We start from the raw sequence: 18851 nt of genomic DNA on the forward strand, positions 1-18851 counted from the left end.
TTGGAACATTTGGTCATCATTGGTTGACTTTCTTACTCCGCTCCAAGCTCTCTTGACTTTCCTCGCTTTTATCCTCGTCCACCTCCGCCGCCTTTCCCATTTATTCTTTCTTCCTCAGCCTTCACCCACAATTATCTAGTTTGGCCAACATTTACTTCAATTACACAAGCTCATCATTGATTTTTCTAAGGAACTTCAAAATTACTTGTTACTGGCTACGATCACAAGTTTATTCAATATGTCGAATTCCTTCGCGCCTTTAGATCCAGTGTCGAATGGGCCAAGCACCAAAAAGAGGGTGGCATACTTCTACGACTCAGATGTCGGAAATTATGCCTACGTTGCAGGTCATCCCATGAAACCTCATAGAATACGATTGGCACATAGTTTGATTATGAATTATGGAGTTTACCAGAAAATGGAGATTTACGTGAGTTGCGATTGAGCAAGCCCCTCTTTTGAGATTCTTATCTTGTCTCTTACCTACTCTGCGAGTGCAAGTAGAAGAACAATCATCAAGGCATTCCAAGGCACTCGTTCCTGATTATATACTGACTATACTGGCAGCGAGCCAAACCAGCAACCCGGCACGAAATGACACAATTCCATACCGATGAATACATTGACTTTCTTCAGAGAGTTACTCCCGACAACATGGATTCCTTTGCAAAGGAACAGGGAAAGTATAACGTTGGAGATGATTGTCCTGTCTTCGATGGACTGTTCGAATTCTGCGGAATTAGCGCTGGGGGTAGTATGGAGGGTGCAGCCCGACTGAATCGTTCAAAATGCGACATCGCAATCAATTGGGCTGGAGGATTACATCATGCAAAGAAAAGTGAAGCAAGTGGCTTCTGTTATGTCAATGGTAAGAGAATATATCTTTCGTAATATATACTTGTACTGATTTGGTCTCAGATATTGTCCTCGGCATAATCGAGTTGTTGCGCTTCAAGAAGCGAGTTCTCTACATTGATATCGATGTTCATCACGGTGATGGTGTCGAGGAAGCCTTTTATACCACGGATAGAGTGATGACAGTTTCGTTCCACAAATATGGCGAATATTTCCCAGGAACTGGTGAACTACGAGATATCGGTGTTGGACAAGGCAAAAATTACGCAGTTAATTTCCCACTTCGCGACGGTATCGATGATGTTACTTATAAATCCATCTTTGAACCTGTCATTCAAAGTGTAATGGATTACTATCAGCCAGAAGCCATAGTTCTTCAATGTGGTGGAGACAGTCTTTCTGGAGACCGCTTGGGGTGTTTTAATTTGAGCATGAGGGGCCATGCCAATTGTGTTCAATTTGTCAAAAGCTTTAACAAGCCCACTTTAGTGCTTGGAGGAGGCGGTTACACTATGCGTAATGTTGCGCGAACTTGGGCATTTGAGACTGGTGTTCTAGTTGGCAAGGAGATGGATCCCGTACTCCCTTACAACGAATATTACGAGGTATGTTTCCTGCCACAGCATTGTGAAGATATCTAACATTGACATGTAGTATTACGGCCCTGATTATGAGCTTGATGTTCGAGCCTCTAATATGGAGAATGCTAATTCGAAAGATTATCTCGAGAAGATAAAAATTCAAGTCATCGAGAATTTGAAGAGAACTGCTCACGCCCCATCTGTGCAAATGCAAGATGTACCCCGTACTACTTTAGCTGGAACGACCGACGAAGATGATGATATTTTAGCTGATGCTGATGAAGACGAAAACATGGATGTTCGTCATACTCAGCATCGCAACGATAAACATATAGCTCGGGACGATGAGTTCGATGAAGCTGATGAAGAGGAAGCGAACCTTGCAAATGGAGCATTTGCTCAAAATGGCCAAGCAAAACAACGCAATCACACTTACTCGGATGTTGATATGGATAGTGGTGTTCCTACTCCAGAGATCGAAATCCATGACGAGATTGAAGATGCTCCAATAGCTGTCACCGAGGCCAATGCACAAGTAAATGCGGAGCTTATGGAACAAAAGACTCAAGACGCAACCCCCACCGATACTCTTGAAGTGGGCCCATCAAATGCCCCATCTCTCTCAAACTCGCCTAAACCGGTTGTGGACAATGAAGGCGATATTGATATGACGGAGCCGCTCGACGCCCAGGCAGTCCCAGAGAAATCTGAAAAATCACCTGCATCGCCGGCAGCCTCGGTCAAAGCCAATATTGCTACGAACATTGAGGCGGTCGCTAGCAATGCTGAAACTGTGCCTGAGACAGTCGCCCCAAAAACAGAGCCTGTAATATTGAAGCAGGAAAGCGACACTGAAAGACAAGATACCGATATGACAGCAGAAGCAAGTGAGAAGGTCACCGAGCAAGCTCAATCATGAGTAATTCAAGGATATTGACGTTGTCCCAAGCACGATTTTCTTTTTTCGATCATGGAGTTTCACTGGATTTTAGGGGGTTTTCAAAACATCATATTTTCTTTTAAGCCCCTGCTGTATGCTCTTTCGCTAGAGGGATGCTATATGGGAACATACATATGCCCAAAGGCGATCGCCGGTCCATTCATTTATCGTATGTCGGCAATTCATCTTATAGGAACTTAGTCTATGCGATTTCTTAGATGAGTGTCCTAATCTCGATGCGTTTTGACCTTGGACGACGATCCTGAATCTACAGAATAATTTACTTTCCTAATTCTTTACTCATTTCTCGAGGGGGGGCAAATTGAGCATGGCGTACATGGCGAACGGAATGAGGAACTTTCATGGGGCTTGGAACTTCCGGAGACTAAATGTTTTTTGCAGACGGGATATTTCAGCTGAAGGTTTGCAAGTTTTCTGGATTCCGTTACCTCTACTCCCGGGAGATACCAACACTTTTGTGTAAATAGGATTAAAATGGTCTCAAAAAATCTGATTGTAATCCCAGCGCCGTGCATATACGTCAAGTGGCAAAGAAATCGTAAAATCGTGAAGCAAAAGGAGACACTTTGAGAACTGATGACTTCCGCCGTATTATATTGGGTTGTTTATTCGAGGGAATCAATTATTGTAGACCATGGAATTAAAACTTCACTCCCCATAGAGCGATAACATTTCAAAAATTGCAGCTTTTCCCTTCACTTTCACGAGATGGGGTACCTGAGATTCCTTGCGGGTAGAAAAATTAGTGGATCCGAATTTTTTCTTCGCTTATTCAGATTAGGGTTTGCACCAGCCAATTTTTCGCAATTCAACCTCGAAATAATATCAACCCGACGACAACCTCTAATTCGACAAATTACATTTTCGACCCTTTCAGCATACCGGAAGAAACACCGTCGAGATGGCAAAGATTTCGTGAGTCTGCTTTTTACACAGTTATAACGGAGGGTGGGGTCGATTGGGCAAAAGAAATGCGCGGGGACTTCAGCGACGGGGATGGGTGAAAGGAATTAAATTTGGGAGGGGCCATTGAGGATGGGGATTGAATATTTGAGGCTATATGACAGAATTTTGAAAGTCGACCGAATCAAAAGCTAATATGATCTTGTTCATAGACGTGGAGCCCCTGGTGGCAAGCTTAAGATGACTCTCGGTCTCCCAGTGTGAGTTTTTACTCCAGTTCCCACAATCAACAATCTGCGATATCGAATACACGACAACGATAATTCCTGATTCTGCGGGCCTATCCCTATTCAAATTCGCAATACGATGAAGCACAAAATACTAACTAGAAAATAGCGGAGCCGTCATGAACTGCTGCGACAACTCTGGTGCCCGTAACTTGTACATCATTTCCGTCAAGGGTATCGGTGCCCGTCTTAACCGTCTCCCAGCCGGTGGTGTCGGTGATATGGTTATGGCAACCGTCAAGAAGGGAAAGCCAGAATTAAGAAAAAAGGTTATGCCAGCTGTTATCGTTAGACAGTCAAAGCCATGGAAGAGAACCGATGGTGTTTTCTTGTACTTCGAGGACAACGCCGGTGTTGTAAGTGCAGGATTTTATTCTTATACATTCCGCCGGGACATGGGTGGTGTGCGAGTTAAGGGAATGCCTTTATATCAGAAATCACAAAGAAGGGGAGGATGGAGGCTAGAGGATAAAATTATACATTTAAGACATGAGGGTAGAATAACGGCTGACAAATTCTCTACAGATTGTCAACCCCAAGGGAGAGATGAAGGGATCCGCCATCACTGGACCAGTCGGAAAGGAAGCTGCTGAATTATGGCCAGTAAGTTCCAACTTCCCAACGCCCCAACTTCTTTACCCTTGATTCTCGGAAACTAACTATATCTACTCAGCGTATTGCCAGTAACTCTGGTGTCGTTATGTAAAGAGGCTGTTATTTTTTCGGGGTTCTTAACGTCAAATGGAAGGAAGTCATGGATGAATGGGAGGGCGTTGCATCATTGCTTCTTAAGCTTACTTCACTTACATACATAAAGACCTGGCGGTCGGTTATGAAAAATTGATTCAGCTTCCTTCCAATACTGCGAGACTATGGACGAACTTGTGATGATGTGCTTATGATTGAGTTGGAATTGGGAGGTTACAAGTGATGCCAGGTTCGGATGCGAATAGAGTTGGATGGAATCACAGGACGATACTCGAGTGTTGATAGTGTGAAAAATGAGCCAGTGTCAATATTGGTTCAAAAAGTTTCTAGGGAATATGGCAACAATTCATCTCTCGGAACTCGCATTCACTTCGACACGAGCTATATTGAGACGCTTCGGTGGTCCTGTCTAGAAAATGGCTCGATTGAATGATGTTGATCGACTGGAACGTGTCATATTCGAATGTTCTAATCCCAAGAGCACCAAATCACGAAACCTGTACCGAAAGCGACAATGAGGTACAGTATATATTTGAGAGACACTCCATCTTGTATCCAAATCTGCCATCAGTTTATCCCGATCCCAAAACCTCTACCCATGCTGTGCCCGGCGGCCTATATCTTCCTACCCAAATCTGAAACAAAAAAACGCTATAAATGCAAATGATAAGAGTAATATTGATACAATTCACAAAAACCTCCATTCTTCATGCTCATCCATTTTTTTATGCCCAAGCCCCCACCAACGCCATTAAACAGCTCCCACCCAGAACCGCCACAAAAGCCTCCCATCTTCTTCTTCCCTTGAGAATTCCATAACTCTTATCACTCAAAAAATCCTCGGCCAACAATTGTACCAAGCCCGCGAATAGCAGCAACCCACTGCTAATAGCATTCATGAACCCCACCATCAAAAGCCCAGCCGCGGAATGTGGATCGTACAAATTATGCACAATTAAACCAATGGCCTGACCAACGGGCGTCGTAGTTCCATATGCAAGAACCATGAGCCAGGGGCGGGGGGAAGAGGTGGGAAAATTAATCGCGGCGATGCGGGATCCGAGGGCGAGTCCTTCGAAGGATTGATGGAAGGCAATAGCGATTAGAAAGACGACAAAGGGAGGACCCGTGGCGACGGAGATGGCCATGCCAATGAAGATGGAGTGGAAGAGGATACCAGCTTCGAGGAGGAGACATTGTAGTATTTGACGTTTTTGTGAGTCTTCGGCTGAGACTGGGGAGGAGGTAGTAGTTTCAGGGTCGTGGGGAGAATGGGTAGGAGTCTTTGTGAGGGGATCATTCAATTCATCGAGTTCGAGGACGAGGTCGGAGTCGTCGTCTGAGATATTGGCGTCTTGATATTTGTTATGCTCGGAGTCCCCGGTAAGACCGGCTTTAGGCGTTGACACTGGGAAAGGCGAGACTCCTGCGACGAGACCTTCGGATTCTCCCATATCTTCTAATGCGATATCTTGTGGTCGATGATTTAGACCTAATTTGCCTAATCTGCCATTCGACTGCTTCCCCTTCCTTTTCGCGCTCCCATTTCCTTGCATCCCTTCATCTTCCCCACCGGGCACAATATCCCAATTCCCTCCATGTGAATGAGAATGACCTGCCCCTCTAGTCGTTAAAAACATCTCCAGCCCTACGACTACCAATGCACTGAACATGGCAATAAGACCTGCTAAAGGATGATATCCATCGCTGAAAAAGTACGGTAGACATGGATCTGTCAAGGACATGAAAGCCGTTGGTAATAAATGCACGAATGCAGTAGCTATCAGAACCCCAGTACCAAAATGTTGAGAAAGAAATATAAATCGATTCGGGCCATCGGATTCCGAGGACCGCCGAGAAATCAGGGGAAATCCGCATGCTGTCAAGGAAGATCTTGTTAGATGTGACAAATGGAAGAGGATGCGATGACATACCGATTGTACTCAGGACGAGTATTAGCACAAGCGCATATACATGCGCAGACGTATTATAACTACCCTTAACCCCAGATCCGCAAACAGGTTTCTGGGCAATCGTTCCAGATTCATCTTGTTGTTGTCGTCGTCTTAATTCGGCAAGGAGATGTGATGTAGACCAGGACGAAACTAGATCATTTGTTAGTTGGTCGCATAGCACAGAAAGAGAAAAGGGTAATCTACCATCGCGATTGACGACCATCTTGAGGGTTTCAATGTTATAATGTCAATATAAACCGCAAAATCATGGTGTGCGGAATGTATAGAGCATGAGGCTTGGTTTTGGTTGGAGGTTCGAGTACTTTTTGGTTTGGTCGGAGTGGATGATGTTCCGAACGCTAAGGTTAGAGAGTGTTTTGTTTGGACAGGGGGACGACGGATTTTGCAGTAGGGAAACAACAGGTCTTTGCAGTTGGCTTTCATCGAGACGTTTTGGCTTACGGTGATACTAGGTAATCATCAATTCAAGTGACTTGAATGATCAATTGCAGTCAACCATTCTGCGGCGTTTTCGTCTTGATATTCATAGCAATCTTGAGCTAGATAGTTGCGATAGCAATGTCGTTCTGGAAGTACGAGTTTGTGTTGATGAGGACAGCTGTATTGCTTCCGTTCTAATGGATGAAAGCCTGCTCCATCAGATGTCTATCAGCTTATTCTTATACGCTTGATCTGCCTTGAGCTGGGTAAATTTTGTACTTTCAGCACATGTTCCAAGTTTCCTCTGTGAGTTGAGGCCAGGAATCAGAAAAGCTACTTTGGGGCGGAGGGGGGTTGTTGGGAGAGGGGAAAGGGCTTTGAGCCTCGAATTCTCTGCGACTCCATTATGTGAAGAGCCTCATACGCTCCCAGAAAGTACTTTTCATTCAACAGGTAATCAACTTTTGTATGAGCACAATTGGTACTATGATCATGGCGTCTTTTTTGTCGGCAGTGTCAAACCTACTGAAGACAGGATACAGCAACCAACAGAACTGTAGTCTGAGATATATAGGTAACTTTTTACCCCGCTCCTCATCTTTGGATAGACACCAGAGACAGACATAGGGCTAAAGTTAAATATACATCCCGTGTGTATCCACTCAAGTCTAAAGACTTACCTACTCCCTCGCTGTCGCTATTCTTTCCATTGTCAACTTCCTTTTACAACAACCTTCTTTCCGTCGAGAATCTCTGTTCTGACCAACAACGACAATAACCCACTCAAATACCTATCCTTTTTCCTAAAGCTTCCATGGCAAATTGAAGTAATAATTAGGTTATTGAAGCCAAATTCTTCCACTTCCGAATCCGAGATTGAAAGTCAACAAGTTCTTCAGTTCGAGTTATTCTTCAACGACCTCACCATCTTCCTGTGACGGTCATAGCATCACTGCCAACCAATCCCTTCTTTTTTATCTTTAATCTTACATAGTATTTATATATTTAGCCGTTTGAAGGCAGGACTCATAGCACGCATACGTATTTCCAATATTTGCAGCTCACATTTTCACCAACCTGAGTTTCTTCGGGCAACCACTTGGCTGCTTAAGAACGGCGTCTTTATTATCATTTTTCAAGTTCAAGAGCCCCGAGGTTCAAATCATTATCCATCACAGGATCCCACGATACCATCGCCCATCTTGAGAGCGTAGTTTCAAAACTGAGCGTCATCGTCTGGCTGCAGAATAAATCGATACACGATCCGATCGACAGCGTTGAACTCTCCGCCTGGGGCTTCCTTACATCGCGAAACTAAATACATAGTCGTCCAATATGACTGACGAGCATGAAGATGTCGTCGAGAATGCAAACGCAGTGGAGCTCAATGAAGGCATTAATGTCCTTCAGTATGCATCCGCCATAAGTGATCCGAATATTGAAGGTAGGAGTACAGCAATTTCTGCTTTGCTAGATTGGAGCTGATTATGTAGATCCGACAGTGACTGGCAGCTTCTTTGATGGACTAGCATCAGACATGGATATGCATGCGTCGGATGATGATGCGGGCGCTTTAGGCGACCATGAGGCGGATAGCGGGGATGCTCTCGAAGACACAGAAATCTCTATAAAGGGTCAAGAAGGCGATACTTTGGATACAAATGGCCAGGTGACTGATAATCTTCCTGATGTCCAAACTCAATCTGCTGGGCCCAAGCAGAAAAAGCCTTCATTCGCAATCAAATATTTATCCTGCAGCAGTGAATCACTTATCGACCTTCCGCGAAACCACGTTAATCTACCTCCAGAAGAACTTGATTTCATCGCACAGCTACTGAAAAAGAAGAGGAGCCCGATAATTCATGGCGGTATTCAAAAGAAAACTCGCCAAAATTACGGTTCTGGGAAAAAGGCATATCATCCAAAAAATCCGGCCGGACTAGACAGACTCTTTCGCTATGCGGCATCACAAGCAGATTCTATGGAAACTCAACCAGAAGATGAGCATGGATGGGCCGTGCTAAACTCGCAGACATTGCCTCGGATGGACACGAAAAATGATGAGTTCGTCTGCCCAGGACTTTTTCTGCGGCTATGGGACAAGGCCAGCAAGTCCAGGATAGATGACGATGATCACAGTTTCCTCTCGGCGTCTGCAGAGTTGCCTCTACGCACTGTAAAGGAACGCTCTAATTTTCTTCGTGATCATACATACTGGAGACATCGTGGTCTTACTCAGGGTATTTCCATTACAAGTCACCTAAGTATGCTTACTTCTGATCACATTCTTCCACGATTCTATGGCACTCGAAAGAAGACTGAAAAGATTTGTGCAAACCTGACTCATCAATGGCTATGCACAAATTGCTGCTGGATTTCCAATCTTGCGAGTGGTAGATGAAATGCATTATTACAATGTAGTATCTCTCTACGGCGACCAGGAACTGTACAGCATTAACTTTTTTGAGAATGAGTACCTCGTTCCATATTGTGTCGTTCCTGACGCTATCATTTACACATACAAATGGCGTGATATAGAGAGCTGGATGAATAAGAGAAAACGCAGCCATGCTGATTGGTACAAGACATATGCAGTTCCAGCATATGAGGCACATGAGAAGATGCGCGTGGGAATGCTTGAGGCGAACCCGGACATGTACGTGGGTGTTGAGTCAATCTTCGTGGACAACAAGACGGTCGAAGAACTAGAAGCCTCGTTCACTGTTCATATCCAAAATCCGCGTGCTCCAAAAGCAGTTCAACGGAAATCTGGATCGAAGGATGTTGAAGCGTCTACTTCTGACGATAACCGTGGATCTAATAACAAGGAGCGATGCTAGGTCTTCTCCAGACAATCCTTCGACGCAGCGATATAAGAAGCATTTTTCTACACCAAAACTTATTTTATTTCTGGGGATCGGTGATCGGTAATATCAACACTGTTTTTCATTTCTGCATTGGAGCAGAGTCAATTTTGCACTGCAAGCTGGGCATATCATCGAGCGATTTTTATCTGGAACGTCATATCTTTGAAACTTTCATGGGCATCTTTCTCTATGATTTTTATTAACTTAACTGGAAGTTGGACATACTATCACAATGGCAGTGTCAGTCATTTTTATAAAAGAAGGCTTCGTGCTTGTGCAAAGCACTTTCTCCCAGCAGTTCCCATATCTAGTTATGCTCTAGGAGTAAGGCATCAGAATTATAGAATAATTTCAATAATCAAGTGATCAATATTCTAGGTCATCCAAGAACATATTCCAGTTGCTTCAAAAGATGGTTATCTATCTATTCGAGCTTACCATCAGAAACATGGGGGCAGTTTAAATATTGATACTGTATAATGTGATTGTGTAGACATGATGTATTGCACGATGGATATGCCTTGCGATCAATCAGACCGTTTCTCCCTTTTATTTTCATTTTTCCTGATATCAATAATCCCCACCCCACAGATACACTTATACCATTTTGTGATACTCCTGGTCTTGTCTATGCCGACTACATGTTACGTTGAAAAGGAGCTTGACAAGAGAATTTCCTCGTTCTTTCTTCCAATTTCCCAGCACAACGTACAAGATTGATTTCATTCATCAAAATTATCACAAGGAAGTCAAATTTATGTTGAAATTGCGCGATGCCATGAATTTCATTTTTCACAATTATGTGTGCCTCAGACGGTAGTATTCACCCACATTCCTACGTCAAGATGAAACTTTCTCCGTGTCCATTTCCAGTCCGGCCACAACTCAATAGAAGCGTCGTCACAACTCCGGGCCTCAATATTCAAAAAAAACACAAGAACTCCAAATCTATCTAAGTTCCACATTCAGTTGTCTTCCTCAGTGTTTGTGAGTTTCCTTCAATCCCTGGATCTATAGGTTTATTTGATCGTGGGTGACACCACTATTGGACCAACCGCTCACTTTGCTTAGCAAAGCTTGGTAACAAGGCGGACCACTTGAAATTAATCCCCAGTATCCAACGTTATATGCATATGCGCTGCATATTGAGTGATGAACTCCATTAGCCCCTACTTTGAGGATTGCGGTGGCAAATTTCAGCCTAGGGGACCAGGAGCAAAATACATGTAAATACACCTGACTGCTGAAACTGCGCAAAGTCGTTTACATAAGGAGGGATCAAGGGAAAATAGGTGGGCTGTGTAATACTCGGCATTGGTACTAGCATCGGGAGATTTCATTGATAGAATTTCATTGATTATTGGACACCTTTGTCTTGGGATTCTCGGATAATTTCCATTCTTCCAGCTACATCTTTCAACCTTTCAGCTTAGCGAATTACAAAAGTTTCCGAGTCTTCCAGAAATACTCTAGAACAAATAAAATGGTGACAAATGGCATTTTTAAATAGAACAATGGAAGAAGTTACTTTATGTCCCTCGGGCATTGGGTAGTTTGGATATCTTGATCAAAGCATCATTGTGCCGGACTTCGGCTATACATGTTATTTCGGACCGTATCTGATTCTGTATGCCTGAGTCAATCCTTCTAATATTTTAAGAAAAGACCCATCTCATAACGCGCCGATCCTAAGTGGTGCTACCTGTCATAGGCTGCACCGACATTGAACAGATCAATATTGACTCATGAAGGATGTTTCTATATTCATCTCCTTCCAAAATGGGAAGTCTCGATCTCGGTGGACCTCCCTAAAATCTCCCTAAGCTGTATATAGAGTCCATGACTCCCACTAATTTAACGACATTCTATTCTCAACATATCTGTTCCGGCCATTACACAGATCAACCCACAAAATCAGCTATATCTTTCCCCGTTTGAAAAGATCTATCTTCAAAGAAGTGATCACGACATTCATCACACTTTACTCTTTTCGGGAATAACTAGTTCCAAACTCTAAGAATTACTAACGAAGAAATTCGGTTTCTTACATCTACCTGTAAGCGATTTTTAGCGTGGGTGTGAATGAAACAAATCAAGACTCGCTTCCTCCTCGATAAAATCAACGGATTCTATTGATTCGAGCGAAGCTGTTCTGGCCATTCAAAATTACCACACTAAAACTGTATTAGGAGAGGTTATCAAGAGATATTAGTTATTGCCTATCAAAATACCTCTAATAAACCTGATATCTGTCTGATTTAGATTTTGCAATGCACCAGTTTAGGGAAATACTAATGCTATTCGCAATTGGGTCAGTTAACCCGCCAGTATTCTTGACAAGTCCCATCATGTTATTTTAAGGAATAGATAGGGTGCACAAGATTGAAGTTTTTAAAACGTATAGGAATTCAAAGTCTATCAGAAGAACTTTCAATATTATTATCCGTGGAATTTACATAGTATTTCCAACTATGATATATATCTTAGCTAGATAATGAATACTTAGAATAGCATTATCATCAAAAGGAAAAGGCAACTATAAGGTTTAAAATAGCGATGATAAAGTTGAAAATGAAGGCCACAACATTAGGACATTCATTTTAATGTATGTACTTACCTTTTGTATAATAAACTTGAAATGGCATGAACTTGATTCGTGAATGCCTCCATCTTTACCATTTTAGGCATCGACTAGCTCACTTGACAAGCAAGTACATTTCGGAAGGAGCTAAGTTGATCGGAGTATGTTCAATGGCCTAGAACACACTCAATGAATTTCTCTTGCCTCTTTGTAGCATCCCTTTGTGACTAATTTAGCACCCACTCTTCTCGTATTTATTAAAGGCTCTCTTTCCCCGAAGGTCTCTCTTCCACCAAAAGTCTCACCACACCTTTGCAGTCTTTCTACAACATTTCCAATTTTATATATTCATCATCAATATGTTCTCCAAAGCTCTCATTATCGCCCTTGCTATGAGGTTAGGCGCGTCTGCAGCTCCAACTTCGGTCGCAGAACCTACTGCTGGAAGCCTTGTCGGACGATATGTCCCCTACCAAAGGTTCACAGGCGATGGATCTCACTGGTCTAGTATGAGTGCCTGGACCTCTTTCGATACCATGTATGTCTCTTTCCTTTATCAATGGAAACAACCTATTCCATACTAACACAAATTTCCAGGTGGGACAACTCGCAAGCTTTCATGACTACCTCTTGCACACAATTTGGTGGTACAGCCAACAACTCCCCTGCCGAGATTGCTGATATCAAATATGCCATCAGCTCTATCTCTGGTTCTTCGGGCATTGACCCGCGCTTCATCCTTGCAATCATCATGCAAGAATCTGGGGGTGCGTTCGTGCTCCCACTACGTTCGGGGAGAACTCAAACCCCGGAATCATGCAAAGCCACAACGGTTACCACAGCTGTAACAGAGACGGCACGATAATGAACTCATGTCCAGCTTCTATCATCGCTGGCATGATCAGAGATGGAAGCACCGGAACCTTGGGACAGCCCGGCGGCGGTGATGGACTGCAACAATGCTTGGCCCAGAGCGGTTCTCCATACTCTGCTCAAGGTGCCTATGTCGCGGCTAGAATCTACAATTCTGGCTCTTATGCTTGGGGAACGGATCTTGGAACGCCATAGTGGGGTACTAGCTGTTATGCTAGCGATGTTGCCAACAGACTTTTGGGATGGGCTGGTCCAGCCACTCCTTGCTCCTTCTCCAACCCAAGAATTTGATACTATGTACTAGATGGTTATGACATTTCTACATGATTAGATTTGTTTATGATGTCTGGTACTCAAGTACAGTATTCGGCTTTCTTCCTCCCTTGGCGAGAGTTTTTTTCTCTTGTATATTTTTCATTTCGTTGCTTTTATTTGTTTTAATCCTACATCGAGAATAGACTCTGTTAGATTTTCTTGTTTTTGTTATTACATTCTCAGAATAAGGATGTAGTGGGGTAAAAAGATTGATTAGAGGCATGTATACATGTATCATAGACATCTTCTGCGAGAATTCTTTTATTTTTGACTTTATTTTTATGTTGCTATATATACTATACAGGGCAGCACATAACATAGAGTAGACTGTATAGAAAGGAGAAAATAGAGATTTATAGAATGAGGGTACCTTCAGTTTGCTTTTGCAGCGCTAATCCACTTTTGCTAGTATGTGATATATATATGTGGTGTTGCGGCACCGATGTTTCTTTAATATTCCAACAACTTTTCGGTGTAATATCCGCAATGCGGATCAAAATTATGTGATATGAAACGGTGGGAAGACTTAGAAACTCATCGCATAGCACAGAAGAGTGAACAGATAATTTTGTGTTATCCGGCTGGTATGCATGACATGACTGGCGCAAACCAATTTAGGTACACATCTGATATCTTCCTAGTCTCATAAACATCTCATATTTCCTATCTACATTTTCAGGCACGTTGATTTATTAATTTGCCTATATCTGGCGCTAGTCTAGCATGGCTTGAGTAAATATATACATAGCTCCACTGGAATTCCCACCCGCTTCGGCACCTAAGAAATGATGAATGGCCATGCATGGTAAGTTGTGAAATATGTAAGTTGGAAATACCTTCAAAACGCCCATCGCAACTGTCGGACATTACAAAACAATCATACAACACTGACTCCCATTGCAAGATCTCCCGGCCCTGGTTTCCTTCCATAAAACACAACTCTGAAAACACGTTAGTCCCTTCATATTCGCCTCCGGTACGCGACTAACATCCAAGCCAGAAGAGAAAACAGATAACCTACACATCAATATAAGAATGAATCCTCCTATTTTTCACATCCTTCCTAACATCCACCAGGAACAGTTCTACCTGTTCTGGACTCCAACCCAAACCTGCCGTCAAATTTCGCATCGTAATTCCCTGGATACCATCTAACACATTCTGCTGCGTCCACATCGCCAGCAGTTTTTCCTTTTCCCCCTTAACCCACGTATTACAAGGCCAATAAAAATGTTTCTCAACGATATCTACGAATCCCGCTTCGGCCATCCATTGGCCATAGTGTTTTGAATTGGTTAGTTTACGGCCGCGACGCTCAGCCGCGAGACATGACACTCGGCCCCATTCCTCAAGGGCGGTACCTGTTATGGAGGAATCAATGCCGAAGATGGGCATTTGTGGGTCTTGCATTTCAAGGTAGCCGCCTGGGCGGAGGAATTCGTAGGCGGAGGTTATTAAGCCGGCGGGATCGCTAAAGCAGCTTAACATGGCTCGACCGTGTATGTAGTCGAATTTGTGAGAGTATGTCCAGGGTTCTTCAGCGTCATTTACTTCAAAGCTACAGTTTGGGGGTACGCTGGGAAAGTTTGTTAGTATCGGATGTACAGTGGTGAATTGAGGTGGCTCTTTACTATATTGGCTGAATGGGACTGAGGTCTGTGCCGATAATTTGAGCTGAAGGATATTGTTCAGCTAGAAATGAGACATTTAGTCAGGGACTTCCGTCTTCCGCAAATAGCAGATGGTGATAAAGACAGAGTAGACTTACCAAACTCTGTCGCCCACAAACCGGTTCCAGTCCCGATATCTAAAACGTTGTGTAGTCCAGAAGGAAGTGGAGCAAGATGTAAAGCCCCATCAAATGACAAAGAAAAAAGATGATGTTGTAAATCTGAAAGCATTAATTAATGCATCTACATCAACCATACATTATGTCATGCCGTGAGTGACTTACCCAATCTTTCTTGCTCAGCATCATCGTTGGGGAGGACATACTCTAAACACATGTCAGCCACCGGACACTTGAATTATTGCAGACACTGTTTAAACTCACTTCCCGACTTATATGCATGATACGTCCGACCGTTTTCCTCGACATACCTATATATACTTTCTTGAAGAGAGGCGGTAGAACTTCTGTATCAAGTATCAACTTTTCATGTGGGTTATTTCATCGTTAATAGGCCGTCCTACTCACATGAATGATTCCCCCATAGTAGAATCTGCATCGCTATTATTTGCAGACTAATCATGTATCAATGGATATCTCGTGCAAATTGGAATCTCGCTGCTCACCTGTGAACCGGTCTGAGAGTCTACCTCTAGCTCTGGCGTTTCGGTCGTTTCTGTTTCTGTTGCAACGCTTCCATCATGTTGATGCAACGGTGTGTCTATATCATTCGTATTATTTTGATTGGAATGCATATTACTAGAAGGAAATTGCCCTTTTTGAGCTCACAGTGATTGATGGTATTGAACTTATATGATGCTCACCGGCCAAGAAACCACTGGCTTCTCGTTTGTAGAGTTCAATTGCTCACCTGGGCTATCATTAATTGGTTGTGATTGTTGATCATGATTCATGACTCAAGCCTGCATTTAGCTCCTTCATATTTCTCAATAGGGACGTCGTGCTTATTATCAAAGATCTGCTTATGTCATTCCATAATCGAACGATTTGCTCCCGGAATATCAAGAATCTCCTCAAAAACGACAAGATGGTACAATACCTAGAACATATCAAAATCATATGAGCCTACCAAATTCAACCAACTACCTTTTACAATAAACTCTCTTGCCTATCTTTGCTTCACACTTTGACAACTTGTCAGAGCCGCTCGAAGTAAGCGAAGCCGTAAGAAGTTGGAAAGGTTGCTATTCGCGGCTGGATGAACCGGTAATCCTTCCTTGCTTATGCAGCCAGTAACAGCCATGGCTCCTTGCCCGCCCACATGCTCTTCTGACACGAGGCCGTGCAGTGGCTGAATCAAATCTTTGTGTATCTTTGTGTTCTCAGATGAGTATGTTGTGTAATATCGGTTCAGCTTATACTTGCACGACGTTTAGCTATAGAGGCTCAGCTCAGAATCGAAAGTCGGGAACAATGTCCCCAAGAGCCCGGATAAGTGGGATTTTCAAGAAAGACACCTGAGTGATAAACTTCTTAACATTAACGAATCAGTTTGGGTGCATTTATCCAATTCTCCACAATGTCACATGATATAATGGCAGTATTTTCACCTACTTTCACTAATCAAACGCTTTACCGAGCTCCTTTCACACCGTCTCAACTTTCACTGAAAATTATCAATATGTACCTACGTAGGTATATATATTTCACTACATTCCTTACTCAAGATTACCTGCTTTATTATTTTACGGGATTTCCCTTGAATTTTACAGATGAAGTTAAATAGGTACTGAAAGGTGCTCCTTGCTTGAATTGATTAAGAGACTGAAATGTAAAGTTTCCAACCAGAAATTACACATTAACAACCTTGCAATGTGTATTCGACGACAAGCAAATGGAACGGGAAAAGTCCACCACTAGGATAAAAGCACGAAAAGTTTGTACGGCTTAGGGAATATCTATACCATTGTTGGGCATCAAGTCAATTAAACTGCCAAAGGCAACAAAGCATGGTATTGAATATTTACAAAATTAAACTATGCACAGAAGAAGCTTAAGCCTTTAAAGTCATCCATTATTACCTGTACACAGGTTTTTTTTCCTTCTCGAGAATTGGTGTGAACAGGGAATTATATCCAACTTCCATACCACATTACTCTCCTGATCGTAGTTCTTTTTGCGCAATCTAGTAGATCCACGAATCAATAGAAGCTTGATTGCTTTCGAATGCCATGGTAGTTCCATTGTTAGATCACGTCTTGATGCCAAAGGACAAATTCTTTGTTTTTGTGGCTAGAATTCTCACTCGAGCATGCTGGCATTGAGAATAGTTGGTGTGTTGCCATTCTCAACTCAGCCGATCAACACGGCAAGATTCGTTTGAGGGAAACGTGCATTTGGTCCGTAGGGATTGATATCGCGATGAGCTCCCCAAGGGACGACGAAAGACCAGCTACAGTCATCAAGGGCTTCATTGCTCTCATCGAAAGTTATGTTGGGAACTGAGGACTTTGCCGCCTGTTGCATGGAATGGTGTAATGTCGGACCCTGTGGTTTGCAACGAATCCTCATATAATTGCCATCCAGCGTAGAACCGATCCCCAAGGGTATTGTAGGTAACGTTTTCGATGGCACCAGCATCAAGGGCATTGCCATGTAGGACTTCAATGAAGCGTACTGGGAATTTATTCAAAGTCACTGACAAATAACTCCCCGCTATCAGTTTCGTGATTGTATACGGTAGCCGCATCATAACAACTTATAGATGGCTAAGATACGTACGCATAACGACTCTGAAACTCATGGAGACTATCAAGAATCTTGGCTGCAACTGCCACAGGTTGAGCTCACGCGGTATCATTTGTACTAGAGTTGCAGGCGAAGAAGATTCGCTTGTAGAAGCGGCGACTGCAGCACAGTAGTATGGCGCGTCAATTGCAGAGTTCAGATTGACAAAGATCTACACGCGCAACAACACCATCCGTTTTTCCATCCATAGATTCACAAGCAGCAATTGTGAGGTTCATGATCTTGTCTAACTCATACATTGGAGGCTAGTAACCGAGGGTTTTCTCAACCGCATTGAAGTAAGTTCTTCAAGGTCTACTCAACTTACTGCTTGATTATAATCTAAAAAGCTAACACGCAGGTGTCTTCTTGTCATATAATTTTCGGACGAGGCGACTAGATGAAAGGCAGCATCTGAAATGTTGTGAATGGTGAGACACTTATAATTCGACTTTATTACATTGATAGTAAATGATGCTTATTAAATCAGGAATCCGATTGAGTCCATCAACAAAGTATGCTGGAATCGCCTTGACCATTATGGGTAACAATTGACAGCTATTAGCACCAGTGATATTATATCCACCATTTCCGCACCCCAAGAAAGGATTTTGATAGGCAATCAAAATACTAGGGATGCAACTGGCAGCCATCATCACCTCATACCATTATATAGTATAGCAGACAAGCACTATAAAGCACAAAAAATTGGTGAGCTTTTAGGATACTTTATCTTTTCCAGAATTATATGGAACTTGTCCTAGGTGCATGTTGAAACTCGAACTAAACATCCGGAATCTGAAATCGAGTATTTGAGAACACCATAGCAAGGCGAACATGAACATCAGTAGTGTTATCAGTGTCTATAGTCGATCATTTGTATATCGGAGATACCAAAGAGTCGCCAAAATGCACCATATGGGCTCATGCCGTCTATGCATAACCTATAACAATCGCCAGTCGATCATCAATAACCTCAGACCATATCATACATTTTGGATAATTAGACCAAAACTCCAGAACAAGATGGAGACGCATGTGCAACTCGAACATGAGGAAGTTTGTCTAAGCTGGGCAACAAATTCGAGCAAATATGACTTCAGTGCA

General features: G+C 42.9%; 8 protein-coding genes across 8 annotated transcripts; 4 read left to right on the forward strand and 4 right to left on the reverse strand.

Moving 5' to 3' along the window:
- Positions 1-238: 238 nt before the first annotated feature.
- Positions 239-2355, forward strand: SS1G_05823 (hypothetical protein; the record flags this gene model as incomplete). Its single annotated transcript, XM_001592851.1, has 4 exons — positions 239-430; positions 568-868; positions 919-1460; positions 1510-2355. The coding sequence occupies 4 exons, from the start codon at positions 239-241 to the stop codon at positions 2353-2355; spliced, it is 1881 nt and encodes a 626-aa protein (XP_001592901.1).
- A 943-nt stretch (positions 2356-3298) lies between these two features.
- SS1G_05824 (60S ribosomal protein L23) lies at positions 3299-4293 on the forward strand (the record flags this gene model as incomplete). Its single annotated transcript, XM_001592852.1, has 5 exons — positions 3299-3312; positions 3513-3560; positions 3697-3943; positions 4113-4190; positions 4261-4293. The coding sequence occupies 5 exons, from the start codon at positions 3299-3301 to the stop codon at positions 4291-4293; spliced, it is 420 nt and encodes a 139-aa protein (XP_001592902.1).
- A 727-nt stretch (positions 4294-5020) lies between these two features.
- On the reverse strand, positions 5021-6473 carry SS1G_05825 (hypothetical protein; the record flags this gene model as incomplete). Its single annotated transcript, XM_001592853.1, has 3 exons — positions 5021-6174; positions 6230-6400; positions 6455-6473. The coding sequence occupies 3 exons, from the start codon at positions 6471-6473 to the stop codon at positions 5021-5023; spliced, it is 1344 nt and encodes a 447-aa protein (XP_001592903.1).
- A 1553-nt stretch (positions 6474-8026) lies between these two features.
- SS1G_05826 (predicted protein) lies at positions 8027-9531 on the forward strand (the record flags this gene model as incomplete). Its single annotated transcript, XM_001592854.1, has 3 exons — positions 8027-8135; positions 8194-8955; positions 9287-9531. 3 exons carry the CDS (start codon positions 8027-8029, stop codon positions 9529-9531), a joined length of 1116 nt encoding a protein of 371 aa, XP_001592904.1.
- A 2967-nt stretch (positions 9532-12498) lies between these two features.
- SS1G_05827 (hypothetical protein) lies at positions 12499-13207 on the forward strand (the record flags this gene model as incomplete). The annotated part of the gene is made up of 3 exons (XM_001592855.1): positions 12499-12677; positions 12737-12906; positions 13020-13207. 3 exons carry the CDS (start codon positions 12499-12501, stop codon positions 13205-13207), a joined length of 537 nt encoding a protein of 178 aa, XP_001592905.1.
- Positions 13208-14204: 997 nt separating this feature from the next.
- On the reverse strand, positions 14205-15541 carry SS1G_05828 (hypothetical protein; the record flags this gene model as incomplete). Its single annotated transcript, XM_001592856.1, has 7 exons — positions 14205-14268; positions 14349-14903; positions 14959-15019; positions 15096-15218; positions 15282-15323; positions 15381-15463; positions 15525-15541. 7 exons carry the CDS (start codon positions 15539-15541, stop codon positions 14205-14207), a joined length of 945 nt encoding a protein of 314 aa, XP_001592906.1.
- Positions 15542-17436: 1895 nt separating this feature from the next.
- SS1G_05829 (hypothetical protein) lies at positions 17437-17760 on the reverse strand (the record flags this gene model as incomplete). Its single annotated transcript, XM_001592857.1, has 2 exons — positions 17437-17654; positions 17739-17760. The coding sequence occupies 2 exons, from the start codon at positions 17758-17760 to the stop codon at positions 17437-17439; spliced, it is 240 nt and encodes a 79-aa protein (XP_001592907.1).
- Positions 17761-18184: 424 nt separating this feature from the next.
- SS1G_05830 (predicted protein) lies at positions 18185-18283 on the reverse strand (the record flags this gene model as incomplete). Its single annotated transcript, XM_001592858.1, has 1 exon — positions 18185-18283. The coding sequence occupies one exon, from the start codon at positions 18281-18283 to the stop codon at positions 18185-18187; it is 99 nt and encodes a 32-aa protein (XP_001592908.1).
- Between the last annotated feature and the right edge of the window lie 568 nt (positions 18284-18851).

This window comes from Sclerotinia sclerotiorum, genomic scaffold (genome assembly GCF_000146945.2).
Source record: "Sclerotinia sclerotiorum 1980 UF-70 scaffold_7 genomic scaffold, whole genome shotgun sequence".
NCBI lineage: Eukaryota > Fungi > Ascomycota > Leotiomycetes > Helotiales > Sclerotiniaceae > Sclerotinia > Sclerotinia sclerotiorum.